This window comes from Homarus americanus, unplaced genomic scaffold (genome assembly GCF_018991925.1).
Source record: "Homarus americanus isolate GMGI-L3 unplaced genomic scaffold, GMGI_Hamer_2.0 scaffold39675, whole genome shotgun sequence".
NCBI lineage: Eukaryota > Metazoa > Arthropoda > Malacostraca > Decapoda > Nephropidae > Homarus > Homarus americanus.
The window spans coordinates 14156104-14174401 of NW_024736071.1; the positions used below are offsets into that span (position 1 = coordinate 14156104).

An 18298-nucleotide genomic window follows, 5' to 3' on the forward strand; every position below is an offset into this window, starting at 1 on the left:
ATTTATAAATTTATAATTCTGTACCATGCTGATGTCATGATCAATTGACACCATTGTTACACAGGGCAATGAAGGTCGCATCAAAGAACTGCGAGGGCAAACTTTTCCGGGGTGAAAATTGTAAACTTTTGGAACAATTTGCTAGTGTTGCGACAACACCCATTGTGAGCTCTTTCAAAGGTATCCGTAGTAGCACTGTTAAAGAACATTAGATTCCACAATCATATAATTGTGTTGACAAATCACGACTTTTGGTTTTTTATCGTTGATGTTTTTTGTTTGAGGACGTAGTTCATATTTGTGCTAAACACTGCTTGTCCAGCGCCATTTTCATAAACTTTAGGTATAAGATCCAAATTATATGTAAATTATTCACAAATATCTTACGAATAAACTTTGAAGAAAATAATTAGTAAACTTAATTAAAGTTTTGTGTTTTGAGAGTTTTCGGTGTTCAGTTAGATCGGTGGTGATGTTTACAAAGTTTTGCGTGGAGGTCCGGAGAGGTCGGCTGATGATCTTCCTTATAAACTGTTAGTGATCGTTTTGTGGGAGCTATGAAACGCTTTGTTCATCATAAGTGAGTTTGGGTAAAGTATTTTACTGTGTATTTTGTTATTTGTTTATATATAAACATAGGAATATATACAGTATATACGAACGTGGAGTGAGTTAAGTCAAGTAAAAGGCTAACCCTGTGTTCATGAATCATCCCTCATCTGGCTAATTTTATGTTCATTATTATTTTGTAAATCTTTCGTAAAATTTAAGAGATTTATTTTTTCATGTGTGCACATTTATCTATATTTCCTAATAATTGAGTGTCCTTTCACACCAAAACTAATTACAGTACCGTTACAGTACAGTACTGTATTTTGAAGGATTCTTGTAGAATAGGAAAGTTGTTCCTTACCTTGAAGGTAGCCTTTATCAACCACAGGAATGTAAGTTGTTAGGCTTGTCTTAGATATATATTTGCTGCTTTGACTATGATTTTTAAAACAAGGAAAATGAACCAACCTAAGCTACTGAAACTCACTTTAGGTAACTTAAGACAACATATGCCCTCCCCACAAGTTCAGAAAATTGTCAGGGCAACCTATTTTGGAGTGATAATTATGAACTTTTGGAATAATCTGCCAGAGAAAATTGTGACTGCCAAATGTGAAATTTAAAGCCACACTTGACGAACACTGATGCAGGTTCAAATTCCTATTGCACACTCAAGAACAAGGTATGCTCAGTACTTGCCAAGTGTGTAACAGAGAAGTGACCAACTGCCCAAGCGGCTGAGGCTGATCAGTGGCAAAGAGGATAAAGTAAGGTAGATTAGGTCTGGTTGGTTAGTTTTGTATGACTAATTGGTCAGTTAGCCACATTATTGAAACAAAAAATTAATCTTGGAGCTGAGATAATTAGGATTTAGATTTGAAATTAAGAATTGCAGTTGTGATATTTTTTTTTCTGACACTTGGTGCATCAGAATATGGAGGGAATAAACAATATTTATGCAAGAAAACTTTGAAGTTGCATTACTTGTTAGGTGCAGAGCAGATTGGGTTGTTTGCACCCGGTGGCCTGTGACACTCATTAACCAATAACCGCGGTAGAGTGATTCGCCAATCACCCCCCTCCCTTCAACATAATTTAAACTCTTGTGGATTAAAAGATAGTCTGTAGAAGAATGTGGAAACAAAGGGAGTAGGCAGCAGGCAGCTATCACACAGGGAGGTACTACTGCCTGGGAAGATATTTGAAGCATAATGTATTGTCTAATGGTAGACCCTGTTTCCAAATGGCATCACAAAAATTGTGACCAAGTCCCAGGTTGCTGATCTGACTTTCTGCCCCATTTATACACAATTGCAGGGTCTCAATTGTTTTCCGTACTGTTGACAACACAACATACATTTATTATTGATTTCTCACTATTGTTCTTTTTTTTCATTATTGTATATACATTATTTTATTAATATTATTTTATTTTACTTTTTATTAAATTTTGTATCTTTCCATATTTACAAAAATATATATTATTATTACATTATTATTATTATTATTATTATTAGCATCATCATCATCATCATCATCATCATTATATTTTCACCCCCCAGGCCCTGATGTTTTGGTGTCACTTTAATTGTCTTAATTAAGTTCTGGAACTCTTTTAAGTAGCAGGGCTTGATGTAAACACTTCTTGCTGTTTTTCTTTTATTGTCGAAGCAGTTATATACACAGTAATAATCTGAAAGAATAAATTATGAATTCTCTCCTGGGAAGTGTTGTGAATGCACTTTGAGAGAACACTTGAGTGACGTGTTCTTCCCTGATCTGGGCGTGAGAGGCTCAGCTGGTGGTTTGATTAATCAGCTGACCTGCGCTCGACCTCTTGAGATAGATACAAGCTCAGCCATTTATTATCGTCAACAGGTTGAGTCATTGTTGAATAAGTTGGTGTTTTTCATTTGGGTGAATACTTATATAAAGCAAAGGTGCTGTTAACCCTGTGTCTGGGTGGGCTAATCCCCGTAAAATATAAAAGCCTTAGTTTGGCTGTGGTGAATTTGTGAAGTCCGTGGGTTTGGGGCTGATGGGGCAAGGACACACGTCTTGACTATCGTTACCAAGATATGATTGTGTCATCAGCTGCTTGGATAGGAGGATTACCCATTGGGACAACTGGCGAGTGTTAATATCACATACTTGACCCTGCGAGATAAGAAATTTTTTGCGAGCTGCTTTCAAGACGCTCTGAATTCCAGAATGTATGTTACACTCCTCTGCTTATCATTCAAGAATGTATGTCGCAGTTATCGGGTTTAACCATTTAGTAATGAAAGATGACAAACCAAACTAACCTTAACTAACATAACTTAGCTGTCTTGGCTTATTGTTTTAAGTTAAGTTTTGTTAGTTTTGTTTTGTTATCTTTCAATAGTGGTTTAATACCATAGTCTCAGAGATCACAGGCCACCAAAAGAAAATATCATACTTAATGCTTTAATCATTTTGTTGGTGATTTAAACCATCCTGAAACCATGATTTCTATCGGACTTGACCTCCATCCATTGGCCTCATTAACTTGTAACCTTTGCCAAGAGTGCTCAAGAGTAAACTATAATGTATCAACACACGTTTGCAGCATCTCCTTCTACCTGCCGGGGCATGATCAACTGCACCCTGAAGACCATTGTTTTATTTACATATTCAAACAGAAAGAAGTTACTATTTTGTTATTTAGTGACACAGTCTCTTAGCTTCCTCGTCTTTCAAGATGTTTTCTCCTCTAGGCCAGAAATGTAATGCTGATACAGTACTTTGGCAAGCTCTAGTAAAATGTGTCTGTTGTGGAATTCTTATCTAAGTACCTTATATGAAATGTACAGGTATCACTCGAGATAGCAATGGGTTAGGTTCATTTTTGTATCTCGAATACAGTGGTCCCTCGGTTAACGAGCACAATCCGTTCCAGCAGGTTGCTCGTTAACCGAAACCATTGTTTCAATGGGTTTTTGGGTAATTGGTTCCAGCTCACCGAAAATTGCCTAAATTCGACAAAAAAGGTAGAAAAGTACACTTACTTTGCTTTGAGGTGTGTTTGTAGAAGGCTCCTGGATGATGATGATGATGATGGGAATTAGAATAGGAGTGGAGGAGAAGTCACCCCATGGCGCCATTTCACCCATAAAATTTTAATTCTCTTGGTGTAATTCAAGATTATTTTCTTTCAATCAACACTGCACTGCATTATGTATTGTCAATATGTAAAATAAATTTAAAATTACCAATAATTTGCTTGCAAACACAGAAAAAAGCGTTTAGTTGAAGAGAGTCTTAAGCAAGATGTTACCTCCACTGAAAAGACAGAGAGACTGACGCCTGTTTGGTGTGTTGCCAGGCTGGATGACGCGCATGCAACTAGTTTCCTTACCTTCAATTATGTTCAATAATTGTTAAAATGACTAAAAAAGTTAATATTAAACTTTTAAAATTAATGAATAGTATAAACTTCTTGATATTTACTAAAATATTAAGGAATTTAAGCCCTAAAACCGATTACTGTATTGGCGGATTAATACTACAGCTGGTGGACCGCCAAATGCAAGCGAAAACATGTTGAGGTCGGCTCGTAAAAAACTCGTTAATCGAGGGATTGCTCGTTAACCAAAGTTAAGAATCTTATGGAAGGTAACTCGTTAACCGAAATCTCGTTAACCGAGGCTCTCGTTAATGAACATGTAAAAAAAAATATTTGGATTCCCAATGACAAAAATACCTCAGTCTCATATCCCCAAAACACAAAATCGGTTCACAAACAAGAACAAAACCAATCTAACTAATGATAGCTAGTACACAACTACTCTAATCTACTACCTAACACATGAAATAATTAATAAAAGGCTGTTTAACTTTGGTACATTACCTTACAAGAGAGCATAACACGTATGATGGGAGGATTGCATGTGGCAAAACTTATTCTTTGAATATAAAATAATATATACTCTGCCAGTAAATGTGGGGAATAATTAAAATCATGGTAATAATGATAAATAAAAGAAAAAATACTACGTTGCCATTTGGCAGGAGATGCGGAACTGTGAGTGAGGGTGAGGAAATGCCAGCAGATCGCTCCCTCCCTCCCTCCCTCCCTCCCTCCCTCCCTCCCTCAGTGCTTTCTGCCATTCACGTAATAAATGTTTAGTACCTTTATATTTTTTTACCTTATGATAATTATTTTTACCCTTTTTTTTCACATTCTGTATGAACATTTTGTGCACGTGTAACAGTAAAAAAAAAAAAAGAAGAAGAAAATTACGTACATTTACCTGAAAATACGTGTTGAAAAATAGCAATAATGCATCTCACAGCTTGGCCCAATAGAGGGAGGATATCACCAACACCACACCTCCTTCACTGCTCCTCTGCCTGCCCCTCCCACAATCTGTACACACGCACACACACATGAAATAAATTAAGAAAATACTGTATGGTATAACTTTGGTACATTACCTTATGGGAGAGCAGTTTGGACTTAGTACCACAAGAGGGTGAACAGAGGTGCCCTGAGTAAGGACCTTACTCTGTGCATGGCTCTCAAAGATGGCAATGCCAGTTAACTCCCGGGGTTTGAAATCTGAATTTTTTGCCCGGACCCAAATTCGTATAAGAAGATTTTTGTATACCTGTACAGCGATATAGTATTTTAAGTTTCTTGATATCTGGTAGGATTGTATTGAAAATAATAATTTGTGAAATATATTAATCAATATTTTAATAATTGTTGGCAGGAATATTAGTGTGTGTAGCTACTGTACCTTGTGTACTCGGGTGTGCTTATGCTTAATTTGTGTGAGATGAACAGAACACTCCATTACCACTACTGTTAATGATATATACTGTATGCCAGTATGATTTTTTTTTATGTTTTAAGGCCTCTTTGTTTAATATGAAAATGGTACTGTAATTTATAAAATATATTGACAAATGTGTTGGAGGGAATACCTGTATAGTACAGTAGTACTGTACTGTATTAGTGAATACCTTATGTAAGCTCTAGTGTATATGTATATACATGTCTAAGATGAACAGAACACGGGTTACCAATTGTTTTTGTTGATTTATTTTATTGTAATTATTAATATTATCAATGTTTTACTATTATTGGTAAACGTTGGAGGACACCGATAGCTCCAGAGGGACTTTATGGAATTGTACCAAATTTTCAGATGTTGTTTGGATGATACGGAGAAATAAAATGAAGTTGACAACATGGTAGGTTTTTTTTTTATTTATTTTTTATTTGTATATATATAAACATATGCTTATTTGTTAGTGGGTGGGCCAGGCATGAAAGAAGAGGGAAATAAAGGGGTAAAAACACTGAACAATGAGCATATGGCATTAATTTCATGTCTATGTCCTTTGGTTTAGTTTACATCATCTTCTATATGGGAGAGTCTGCAGTCTTTGTATACATTTAAAGAAATGAGCAACAATCTCATTGGGCTTTTTTATTACAATTTATATTGGATTGAATTCATTAATTTTTTCTAGAGATGTTGTTTGGGTGAAAGTAAGAAAATCAAAACGAAAATGTATAGGTTTGGAAGTTAGGTGAGGTTAGGTCGGTTTGATCAGATTCTAATAGGTTCTGTGCATCCTCGCTTCCATTTTCGTGTTCCGTATCATGCGAATAGTATCTACAGAAATTTGGGTTCAATTCCATTAGTTGCTCGTGGTGCTAACTGTCTTCTCCACCTTTACCTTATTATTATTTGATTGTACTTCACCGTACTACAGACCCACAGAATATTATTGTTTATTAATTGTACTGTTTACAAGTCTTAGACAGGTAGCATATGTATCGTACACCACAACAAGCTTGTCTTAGTTAAATCACACAAAAGTAATACAGTATTTACTGTAAGCATTTTATTAAAAAAATATATATATATACTATGAACTAAATTACTATTTTCAATACATATAAACCCACCATGTGGTAAGATACATAGATATAAATTAGTACACTACAAATTGTCTGGCATGTTCAACTGTACTTAGTCTAGGAAGCTCTAACATGTACTAACTGACCTTGTGGTAGAGGACAGTGTTCACATAACTGGATATTACTGGTTGAGGCTGCTAATTATACCAGACAAGAATTCTATTATTGGGAATGCATTATCTGGTATTAAGACATTGTTTTAGTGAGAGGGTTTACTGAATTTCACGTAGGCTTTTCTTTAGTTGGTGCAGAATGTGAATGTTTACTGTATTTGATAATCTTTTAATTACCTCTTAGCTCTGTCCTAGAAATATTTCTGTTAATAAGTTCATGAATTTATAGAAGCTTCGTGCAACATCAAGTTTGTTGGGTGGTAATTGGCGACAGCCATCACCTACACCAGCCTCCCCAGTTCCTCAGGGTGCCCAGGACAAGGAGGACATGGATCCTGAACTTGCCCGGTTAGATTTATAAACTTTAATTTTTGTAATTATTAGTTATGGTAGTACAGTATTGTCAAATTTATAATTAAGGACACTGTGTGATGGTTTCTAACTTGAGTCATGGTACCAGATGCCTCCATATTGTTTAGAAAATAAATAAATTCTCTAACTGACTTTATAGTTTTAATTTTTATTTTTAGTTACTGTACTGTACATATTTGTAAGTTACATAATACACTTTACCTTCTAAAACTGTTTATTAAAAGTTTTTATTCCCTTATTTGACAGTTACCTGAACAGGTCTTATTGGGAGCAGCAGCAGCAGCAGCAGCAGCAGCAACAACAACAACAGCAGCCTGAACAGCAGAAACAGTCACAAACACAGGAGGATCCAGGCCACACTCTCTCCCCAACACAACCATCAGCCCCCACTTCTGGTAACAAGACTCTACTCTCACCATCCAAACTAGAGCCAATCAAGATGATGGAAAGCTACCAAAATGGGGAGACTGAGGAAGTTGATGAGTTTGTGTCCACTTTACGTACTCAGCTGGAAATATTTGTGAATCGAATGAAGAGTAATCAAAGTCGTGGAAGACCTATAGCAAATGACACTTCTGTGCAAACGCTCTTCATGAACATTACAGCCATGCATGCACAGCTTTTGAAATACATACACCAGCAGGATGACAAAAGAGGTAAGTTTTAGAACCGAGGTACCTGTATTTTTGTGTTGAGTCATGGTGTGTTATTGAGTCATGGTGCATTATTAAACCATGGTGTATTATTGAGTCATGGTGCATTATTAAACCATGGTGTATTATTGAACCAAGGTGTATTATTAAACCATGGTGTATTGTTGAGTCATGGTGTATTATTAAACCATGGTGTATTATTAAACCATGGTGTATTGTTGAGTCATGGTGTATTGTTGAACCATGGTGTATTATTTTTGAAGTACTTATGAGATGGGAAACTTTATTAAGGAAAGGAAATAATAATTTTGGATGCTTTAGCTTATGTACAGTAGGTACAGTATATGTAATTTTATATTTATGCATTTATGCATTTATCTGCATAAAACAGTGATATATCCTTTAGCTGGAATAATTTGTGCAGAGCTCTTTTGGGAATGAGAGATTTACAGGTACACCAATTCCCCATTAACGTCTTTGTTAGGTTCCTGAAAACCACAACTTAAAGTGAAAACTTTTACCATAGACACAATGATATAAATAGGGGTTATGTTCCTTTGGTATATTTCTGGTCAAAATGTTTTCACAACTTGCCACAAATGTTTCACTTTCAGCACTATCACCTTTTTGTTTTAAAGTTTTAAATAAACTGAGTGCTTTTGCTTGTATGGAGAGCAACAAACATGGAAAGTTTTGTTGATGTTGATCCTTGATCCACATGTTCAGCTTTCCTTCCATATTTTCCATAATGCCACTTCTGTTACAAGCTAACTTTGTAGCAGATAATAGAGTAACGCTTTTAGCGCATGACTGATATTTTTTGCATCTCCACAAATTGTTCTTGCCTACATTTTTAGGCTGCAAACTGACAGCTCTTAGTATGTCCACAGCTCACTGTCCTTCTTCAAATTTCTTTACCACATCTAATTTAACTTCTTCTTTTTATAACCACAGCCAGTAGTGGTGAATAATGCATGTTTAGTATTCAAAGTTCGAGGGTTCAGATAATTTTATAATTGGATTTTAAGTGAATATTGGAAGAGCATCAACCAACTGCCGAACAACAACGAACAAGTATGGCACCCACATTGGTCACTTACACAGCCAACTCTTATCACAATCAGGCACTGAACACCTTCGTACTGAATTTTTTTAAATTGTCGTACATATATCATTTTCATACACTTTTTTTTTTCAACAAAGTTATAATGGAATGACGTTGACTGAAACTGTGTTAATGGGGGAATTGGTGTACATTATGGAGACAAATTTTCTCTTCTTTGAAAAAAATTACACATCCCTGGAAAATTTCCAGCTACTCCTCAACTTACGACCGACTCGACTTACGATCACCCAGACATATGACCGCCGCAGCTGTGTAAAATATTTTTCAAATTACGTATTTTCAAATCTCGACGTTAGTGATCGCGCTGTGTACTGACAAAATTTTTTTTTTAATTCCCTTTAAAATGGCTAGCAAACATAAACGTGAGAGTTCTATTGGTGCTGAGAAGAAAAAGAGACACCTATTTTAGATTTTCTATGTATTATTTTCGCATTTTCGACTTATGACCAATTTGACTTACGACCTGGTCGTCGGTCCCTAACCCCGTCGTAAGTAAAGGACTGACCGTATTCAGGAAAGTTTTCTGAGAGTCTAAACTATGTATCTCATATGGACAGACTATATCGCACATTACAGGAAAGTTTGTGGGTGCTGGGGAAAGTTTTCCGAGACTCTAAACTATGCATCTTGCATGGACTTTGAGGTGTAGAGTGAGTGATGGCAGACCCACAGATCCTAGTCCGATTAATGGGAGCTTCCGACTAATGGAAGTCTGATTTAGGGGGTCTTACTGTACCTCCCTAATGCGCGGTAACAAATTGAGGAGCTTCAGACCATAATCTGCTAAGAGCCATATGTCGCTGAAATGTGTTATGTATAGCAATGTATTCCCCAGAATCCCCAATCTCTCCTCTGTCCCCTGGGTAAGTCAGAGATCTAATTGGAAACCTGTACATGTGGGTGAGAGTCCTCTGAAAAGATATTGTATGTCACACATTCCTCCCTGAGCATTTTCCTCCATTTTCTATTTTGGTACTTGGCTGATTATTGTCCAAAGCTCCTCAATTCTATTAATAATTTGTGTAATTGCTCTACGTATTTATATCCTTACTTATTGTATCCTGTGCTGTAACTGCACAGATAACTGCTTTACTCTCTCCCATCCCTCCAGCCCCCCAACACACTAACCCACCTCAACCCTTGTATTACCTTGCCACATATTCACACACCAGCCCCAGTCATTCCGGCCTCCCTCGCTCGTGAATGCTTCGGATCTCGCGGGGTTCACACCACACGGAGAGGTTGGATTAACAATGCTGACTGAAACAGTTGGAAGTGAAAGAGGCTGCACAGAATTAAAAAAATACAGCTCAATGAGGTTTCACTATACTGTATTTAAAAAAACCCAATGGATTAAAACACACCTCTAGTTGAAACATGAGTACAGAGCAGAGGAGGTTATGCTAAAGAGTTAAGAGTACATGAGACTTTAAACTTACATAGAAAGTATTTTCATGAAAATTTTAGTTTGTGTAATGGAAAATTTACACAAACTTTTTTAGTACCGGGCAATATTCAGTGGATTTGGCATCCTGTGTTCCGCCGGCAAGGTCGTGGGCTCATAACACTCGTTTTGCCCACGGTGCCCACCGTTTCTCTGTGGATGTCAGTCACACTAGAATAACCCATTATAGTACATCCTTCTTTCTTCACACAGTAAAACTGTGGAATGCTTTGCCTTCTTCTGTTTCCATACTCATATAATCTGGGTCACTTCTAAAAGCTGGTTTTCCGGTATCTTCATGGTGTAGATTAATATAATCTATTTTTAATTTCCTTTTGCTCTTATTTTTCACCCCTAGGCCCTGTTGTGGGTCGATGACCTGTGCTCTGGTGGGCTATTCCCCATAAAAAAAAAAGTTTTGATTCCAACTCTGAGGTTAGACTTGAATTATCATGGAATTATGATACAGTACTCAGATAATGGAGAAGCAATATAGATTCGTTTTGAAAGCTTTCACTGCTGGGACTTATATCTTAAAGGTACAGGTACAGTTGTATGAGACAATCAGACCATAGAGTTTGTTATAATCATATCATAGTCATACCTTCTTTTCAGTGAATTTTGAACGACTGCAAGATAAAATCTCTCAAGTTCGTGATGCTCGAGCAGCATTGGAGGCTCTTCGGGAAGAACACCGTGACCGTGTAAGACGTGAAAGAGAAGAACAAGAGCGAATAAGGTAAATGGTTAAGGAATATAGTAGCATTGCAAAAGTAGCTAACTAATATTATCCATTTGGTTAGTAATAATAATAATTTTAGTACAGTACAGTGAATTGTTTATTGCACTGGGCTGGCAGTCCCCTAGGTTTAAGTGACCTCTGAGGATTTAGTACTGTATTTGACACCTATAGTCTTTTGCTCAAATCTTGCAACTGAGGCCTAAGGTCAATTTGTAGCACGGCAGCTGATTGGCTGGCTGATGGACACAGGGAAAGTCACTACAGTTCTTTAGTATTTAATCTGTCATATTTATACTTTGATATTTTAAGGGGTGATAGCTATTCTGTGTTGATCTCTGATAATTTCAACACTTGAGGAAGCAAAAATTAGCTTGTGAAATGCACTAGTAACATAAAGATCATAAAAGGAACATGAGCATGATAAACAAGCTTTGAAACGTCAACTCCTCCTCTAACACGTAGCATGTTGGAGGATGTTGCTGAAATTTTTTAATATTTTTCTTGTTCTCACCAAGACATATATGTTACCAGAGCATTTCAGGAACGTATATATTTCGTAAATCGAAGAAATCCTGTAATTGGAATACAGTATAAATGTGATATGTTTGATTATTATATTTTAGGCAAATGCAGATGATGCAGAAGTTGGAAATTATGAGAAAGAAGAAGCAAGAATACCTAGAATACCAACGGCAGCTGGCCCTCCATCGTATGGCTGAGAGTGAACGGGAAATATTTAACAAAGGATCAACTATTGGTGCACCAAGTTCCATGTACCCTGTTGGTTATCCTGCATATCCAGGTGCTCCAGGTCCTATGCCAGGACACATGTTCCCCCCACAGCCTGAAGGTGCTGCACCTCAAGGGGGACCACCTCAAGGAGGAATGCCACAGGGTGGTGCACCACCAAATTCCATGTCCTTCCAGCCTCCCCCTGGCCAACCTCAGTACCAACATCCCCCTGGACCTCCTGGATGTGTTATGCCTGTGGGACCAGGATCTGCCCCACCAGGTTCCCAGCCAGGGTACCAGCCACCACCACCTGAGTTTTCTCCATACAATATACAAGGTAATGTAGAAAGATTACAACTTGGTAACTTCTTACTTACTAGTTAATTGGTTTAAGGGGAGCGTCCGGCTGAAAATATGATGAAAATCGAAAATTACGAAAATATTCAGAACAATTCCTGAGGAAACCTGTTGCCTATGGCTATATGCTGACATTTTTATTGCATAATTTGTAATATCTATGTAGCTATGTATGATTGTTCTACCCCCTTTCATTTAGAGGGCTCTTCTGTTTACATAAGAAAATCTGTAGAAAAGTAATTATAATAATATTTTGGTATAAAGTAATACCAATAACTTGGTAAAAATAAGTATTTGGCACCTTTCTCAGCTCGCTAACCGCAGGAGACCACTTTCATAAGAGTCAGTGACCCATCAAACATGTGAGGGTGAGGTACGTTCGTGAGTTGCTCTCACACCCCCTTTATCGGCCCTTATATCAGAACGAGTTTTTCTAACCTTCAAATCCCTAAGGCTCAGCCATTTATGGGTCGATTCTACTAAAACTAAGTGGTAGAATAACATACTGTACTGTACTTAGCGTAACATATAGATTTTCTTTATATTTGGCTTGACTTACTATTTGTTGATTTACCTTTATATATATTTAGGGGAACAACTTTTAAGTTAGGAAAAAAATTCATGCACCCAATACAAAAGTGATAATAAAAAATGTCTATATGTTACGTTCAAGAAGAGCAAATTACTGTACATATATTTCACATGAATTTCAACGTAATTTAGCAAGAAGTTATGGAGAAGTAGGATTTTGAAAATTGATGAGAATATAAGGGAAAGTGAGTTCAGGGATTAGGCAGTACCGATTCAGGGGTATAGTAATTGCTAACAGGAAATTGATATTGATTGATCAATTATTAAAAAATTTCGTGCTTCAGCCAGACCCTCCCCTTAGAGGATGTCACCATATAGCATATGGTGACAAAATTTGAATCAATTATATTATATGTAAAAATCCGGCAACCTCGGGACCTGAGGAGTGCCGGATTTTCGAAAATGCCGGAAAACTGATGGTTATATTTGCTGTATAAGTTTAACAGAAAATGACTACCTGTACAGTCCTTTAAACAAAGAAAATTAAACACTTAAGTTAGGATAATATAATTGACATTGCTGGATTCCTTGTAAGACCAGGAATATTTTGAATATAAATGTCATATATTTTGCACAAAAGATAACATATTTACTCAGAGTAAACATTATATCTAAAATTTGTATGTCTAATGCAAAATCTATGATGTTTATATTCAAAATGTTCATCAAATTGTAAGAATTCCAGCAATGTAAATTATATTCTGACCGGGTAATTTGTATGAATTTTATGAGCTAAAACAAATATCTTCAGTTAATAAAAAAAAAAATATTCTTCACGACACTATCTGTCAATCAAAGTACCCCAACTTTCCTCCCCCCTCTTCCAACCGCGCTAGATGGTCGGTCGGTCGGTCGGTCCCAACCCTCCCGCCACCCCCCACCCCTACCAGAGAAATGTTGGGTGAAAAAACTAATTTTAACTTTTAGTAATAAATAATACCTCAAACTAAAGTTAGGATAATATAATTGACATTGCTGGATTCCTTGTAAGACCAGGAATATTTTGAATATAAATGTCATATATTTTGCACAAAAGATAACATATTTATTCAGAGTAAACATTATATCTAAAATTTGTATGTCTAATGCAAAATCTATGATGTTTATATTCAAAATGATCATCAAATTGTAAGAATTCCAACAATGTAAATTATATTCTGGCCGGGTAATTTGTATGAATTTTATGAGCTAAAACAAATATCTTCAGTTAATAAAAAAAAAATATTCTTCACACCGTGCCAGATGGTCCCTCCCTCCCCCCCCCACCCCCCACCAACCCTCCCTACCAGATAAATGTGTGGGAAAACCAGACTATTTACCTTTTTAGTAATAAATAATACCTCAGACTGAAGTTAGGATAATATAATTGACATTGCTGGAGTCCTTGTAAGACCAGGAATATTTTGAATATAAATGTCATATATTTTGCACAAAAGATAACATATTTACTCAGAGTAAACATTGTATCTAAAATTTGTATGTCTAATGCAAAATCTATGATGTTTATATTCAAAATGATCATCAAATTGTAAGAATTCCAGCAATGTAAATTATATTCTGGCCGGGTAATTTGTATGAATTTTATGGGCTAAAACATGTATCTTCATTAAATAAACAAAGAAATATTTGAAAATGCGCTCAGAAATCCATGCCGGAAAACTGAAGGTTCCGGTTTATCGATTGCCGGATTTTTGATGGTCAACCTGTACAATATAAAAATAAAACCATTAAAATTTTGCAAAATATTAGCAATTATCAAGTGATTTTTCAGTCATTTTGTCTTATGAACTATGGGCTGTGAATTTTTGTGTATAATCTATATGGGAGTTACCAAGGTTATTTTGCCTTTGTATTATATTGGACAGGATAATAAATATATAATACGTGTAGTGAATTAATTTTTGTTCCCAGCTCCAAGCAAATATTATTCAAAATAAAATTAATCACCATATTGAGAAAGGTTTTGATAAATTTGTGAAGGAAAGTATGAGGAATAAATTTAAATTACGTGGAAGTTGGTTATGGGAAATCGTCTTCAAAGTTTTACTTATGAATACACATCACCTGAAGCTTATTAGTGTGACTGATAGGCATTTGTTGTGTTGAGATTTATAGTTAGAGTGCTGTTTGTGATAACATGTTATATTTGGTTCATACTTCACTGTATGTGGCTCTATAAGTAGCACTCATCGTTGTAGGGTAATAAAAGTTACCTAATTTTTTTCACTTATTTCATGCATATTATCATAGGCTACTTCATCACAATCAATATAGGAAATCATCAGCAATGTATCCACACCAAAACTGTTGTATAACACCTGTAGTTCCCTGTGGCATAATTTGATTCCATTAAATGAGTATTATTTTTTAATTTTATAGATGTCTCCTGCTAATTATTTCATGTCCAAGCTCAAATATTAGCATAAGAAGAGTTGATTGATCATGGAAAGAAACCAGAATATTGGTTGACTCTAATTATGATTTTGAAATTGTCTTGCAGGACTAGCCAACACTTTACCAAATGTAGGTGGTGGTGTTCCTGGTTATCCACCACAGCATGGTAACTCAGGGCAGGCTGGTCCAGGCATGGTACCTCCACCAATGCCCAGTCAGCCCGCAATGCAAACTCCTGCTCCAATCCCGAGTGTTCCTGATGACATGAACAATGGAACGCCTCAAATGCTGCCACCCAGCAACCCACCGACTCCACAAGATCAACAAGCCGAGCTCATTTCCTTTGATTAATTGCTTCTGTGGAATTGCATGGTGGGAGTTCACAGTGTATGCTTGACGCCTTCAGTTATTTGTAAATAGTCTTCAAAATGCAATATATCCTAGTACACTAGATGTAATAATTAAATGCAATAATTCTGAATTGAGCTAGAAACATCAATGTTTACAGTAAAATATCTTATACATATGTCACTTACTAGGAGTACTGGGATAAAAGTTTTTTATTGCATTTGTTGGCCATTTCCCAATTGTGAACCTCTGTCAGGTTTTATGTATACAGTATAGGGCATATGCTTATTTATAGCATATGTTCTCCAGTAACCTAAGTACTGTAATTATTAATAAAATCATACATTTAATTTTGTTCATGTAGCAAAGCTTCTGGAACATTTTATGAAAAAAAAAATAGTTTGGAAGGATGCAGTGTATGGAATGATTTTGATGTACAGATTATTAGCTTTTGTGTATCCTGTTACATAATGTACAGTTCATGTTATCATAACCCCATTTTCTGGATAGATTCTTATCTGGTAGCCTGTTATACCACTTATACATAAAAGATGAATTTGATCAGTAAGGAAAATATTTCCTATAAGACATTCATCCAAGTCTTTGTGAACTGCCTTCTATTTTTACTTGATGTTTCATGGATTTTGCATTTGGATCACATGAACTGCAGAACATACTGTTTGTATAATGCTGGATAGTATATTTATTTAGGGGAATACAATAGAATCCCAGTTATCTGGTATCCAGGCAACCGATAGAGTCAACTAACTGGTACCAAAATTAAATGATAATAAAAATTCCACCATAATCTGCGAGAATTGTAAGACTAAATACCGCATGAAACGGGGATGAGCTGCCACATTTTTTGCCATGATAGAAAATAAAATTGTAAAATACAATAGCATATTTTATGTACAAAAAATAGCTCTTTGCACACTCAAACCTTCCTCTGAGCAATATGACAGTTCAGGCAGTCAACCAGCTGATTCACAGACATGTGTCTGCCGTGCTGGCCGTGTGTATGCCGTGATGTCATATCGGGAGGGAGCACAGCCACGTACCGTAGTTATAGCCCACTGTTGTTTCCATACACATTCACTAACCACACATCATACCTGTGCTCTTCATTTTTCTTATTTTATAGTTTTATAAGTAAAACCCTCTAATCTGGACTGGCAAACCGCTCTGGACTTATTTCTGTTAATCTGGATTGAGTCGGGATTAACACAAAATAGTCTTGATCTATCCATGTAGTGGGAAAAATATACAAACACACTTGAATTACTTGACCTATGTCGGAAAAGTCGATAAGTCAGATAATCGAGGTACTGTATAAAAATTGAAAATATATATGAAAATTATAAATATGACAAATTAAAAAATTAGGTACGAAGGTGCTTAGCTGTGTAAGCAATCAGCGTGGGTGCCATATTTGTTTATTGTTCAGTAGTCGGTTGATGCTCTTCCAACATTCACTTAAAATCCAATCATAAATTTATTTGAGCCCTAGAACAAAGTGTTAAACGTGCATTAGGCACCACAACTAGTTGTCGTCACAGAAAAAAGAGGAAAAGTGTTACATTAGAAGTTAAATTAGATGTAGTAAAGAGATTTGAAGGACATTGAGCTGTGGACATAGCAAGAGATGTCGGTTTGCAGCCGGCAACTGAAGGTAAGAACAATTTGTGGAAATTAGTGGTTTAGTTATTCAAGAGTCGGTTAAATGAGGGTTTACTGTATATAATTCTTGTTTTTCTTTTGTGGCCCCATTCTGACTTCCTTTTGAAGCTGTCTTGCCTTTGGAAGCCATGGTAATTAGTCCACAAAGTCAAATAGTCCACAGGAGTTAAGAGATGCACACCCGAGGGTTGTAGCAGCACAGCTGGGTTGTAAACAAAGTCGCTGGGGATAGTGTTTGTGTGCTGCGCCAGATGGCAATCTGGATTTTTCTCCGTTAATCCAGACTTTCCGGATTAAATAAACTCCCTCCGGATATTGCTTTATCCAGAAATTTGCTTAATATGGGCTGGATTTCCATCTAATTAGTCTGGATTAAGAGGGTTTTACTACATTTTCTCTTATCTATTTCTAAACCACACCATTTATATAGAATGCAATAAGTGTTGAAGAAGACACATATTTGTGAGGTCAGCCTGTAGCACTGTGAATTGTAGGATTTATTGGGATCCTAAGAGTAAGTTTCAACTTGCCAGAAAAACTCTTTATCCGGCACCTCTCAATCCCTGTAGGTGTTGGATAACTGGGATTCTATTGTACGTGTTGATGATGTTCAGTTTATAAATGATACTACTGATTTTATAATATGCCATGTTCCATTTTCTCTTTTTACCAGTTGAAATTAAAGAATTTCTCCCAAGGTAATATTGTTTCTGAACAGTACCCTGAATTAGCGGGTTCAATGAACATAAGGCTGGCAGAAGTAAAGGTAAAAGGTAACATCTATTGATTATATTATGATTTCCTTGTCCTTTTCTCGGAGTATTACAGTGTGTATTGTATTAAGGTATGTTCAAGATACTAAATTATATATATATATATATATATATATATATATATATATATATATATATATATATATATATATATATATATATATATATATATATATATATATATATATATATATATATATATATATATATATATATATATATATATATATATATATATATATATATATATATATATATATATATATATATATATATATATATATATATATATATATATATATATATATATATATATATTTATTTTTTTTGGGGGGGGGGGGGTATCCAAGTTCACAATCTCATTATACTACAACGAATCAATTTAAACAATAATTTCCAATTCACTGCTGCCATTCACTACCCGGTATATATACCACACTGTGCCATGAATAATGCTTGGAATAC

The 18298-nt window shown here is 35.8% G+C and overlaps 1 protein-coding gene across 2 annotated transcripts in view; it reads left to right on the forward strand.

Moving 5' to 3' along the window:
* The window catches only part of LOC121871809 (hepatocyte growth factor-regulated tyrosine kinase substrate-like), a 129577-nt gene extending 111820 nt beyond the window's left edge, over nucleotides 1–17757 (forward strand). For both annotated transcript variants that reach the window (XM_042374308.1, XM_042374309.1), the window contains 5 exons: nucleotides 6851–6969; nucleotides 7240–7649; nucleotides 10832–10955; nucleotides 11582–12027; nucleotides 15139–17757. In XM_042374308.1, coding sequence (XP_042230242.1) covers nucleotides 6851–6969; nucleotides 7240–7649; nucleotides 10832–10955; nucleotides 11582–12027; nucleotides 15139–15383 — 1344 coding nt within the window. In that variant the 3' untranslated portion in view covers nucleotides 15384–17757. The remainder of the gene's footprint in view (nucleotides 1–6850; nucleotides 6970–7239; nucleotides 7650–10831; nucleotides 10956–11581; nucleotides 12028–15138) is intronic.
* The last annotated feature ends 541 nt before the right edge of the window (nucleotides 17758–18298 follow it).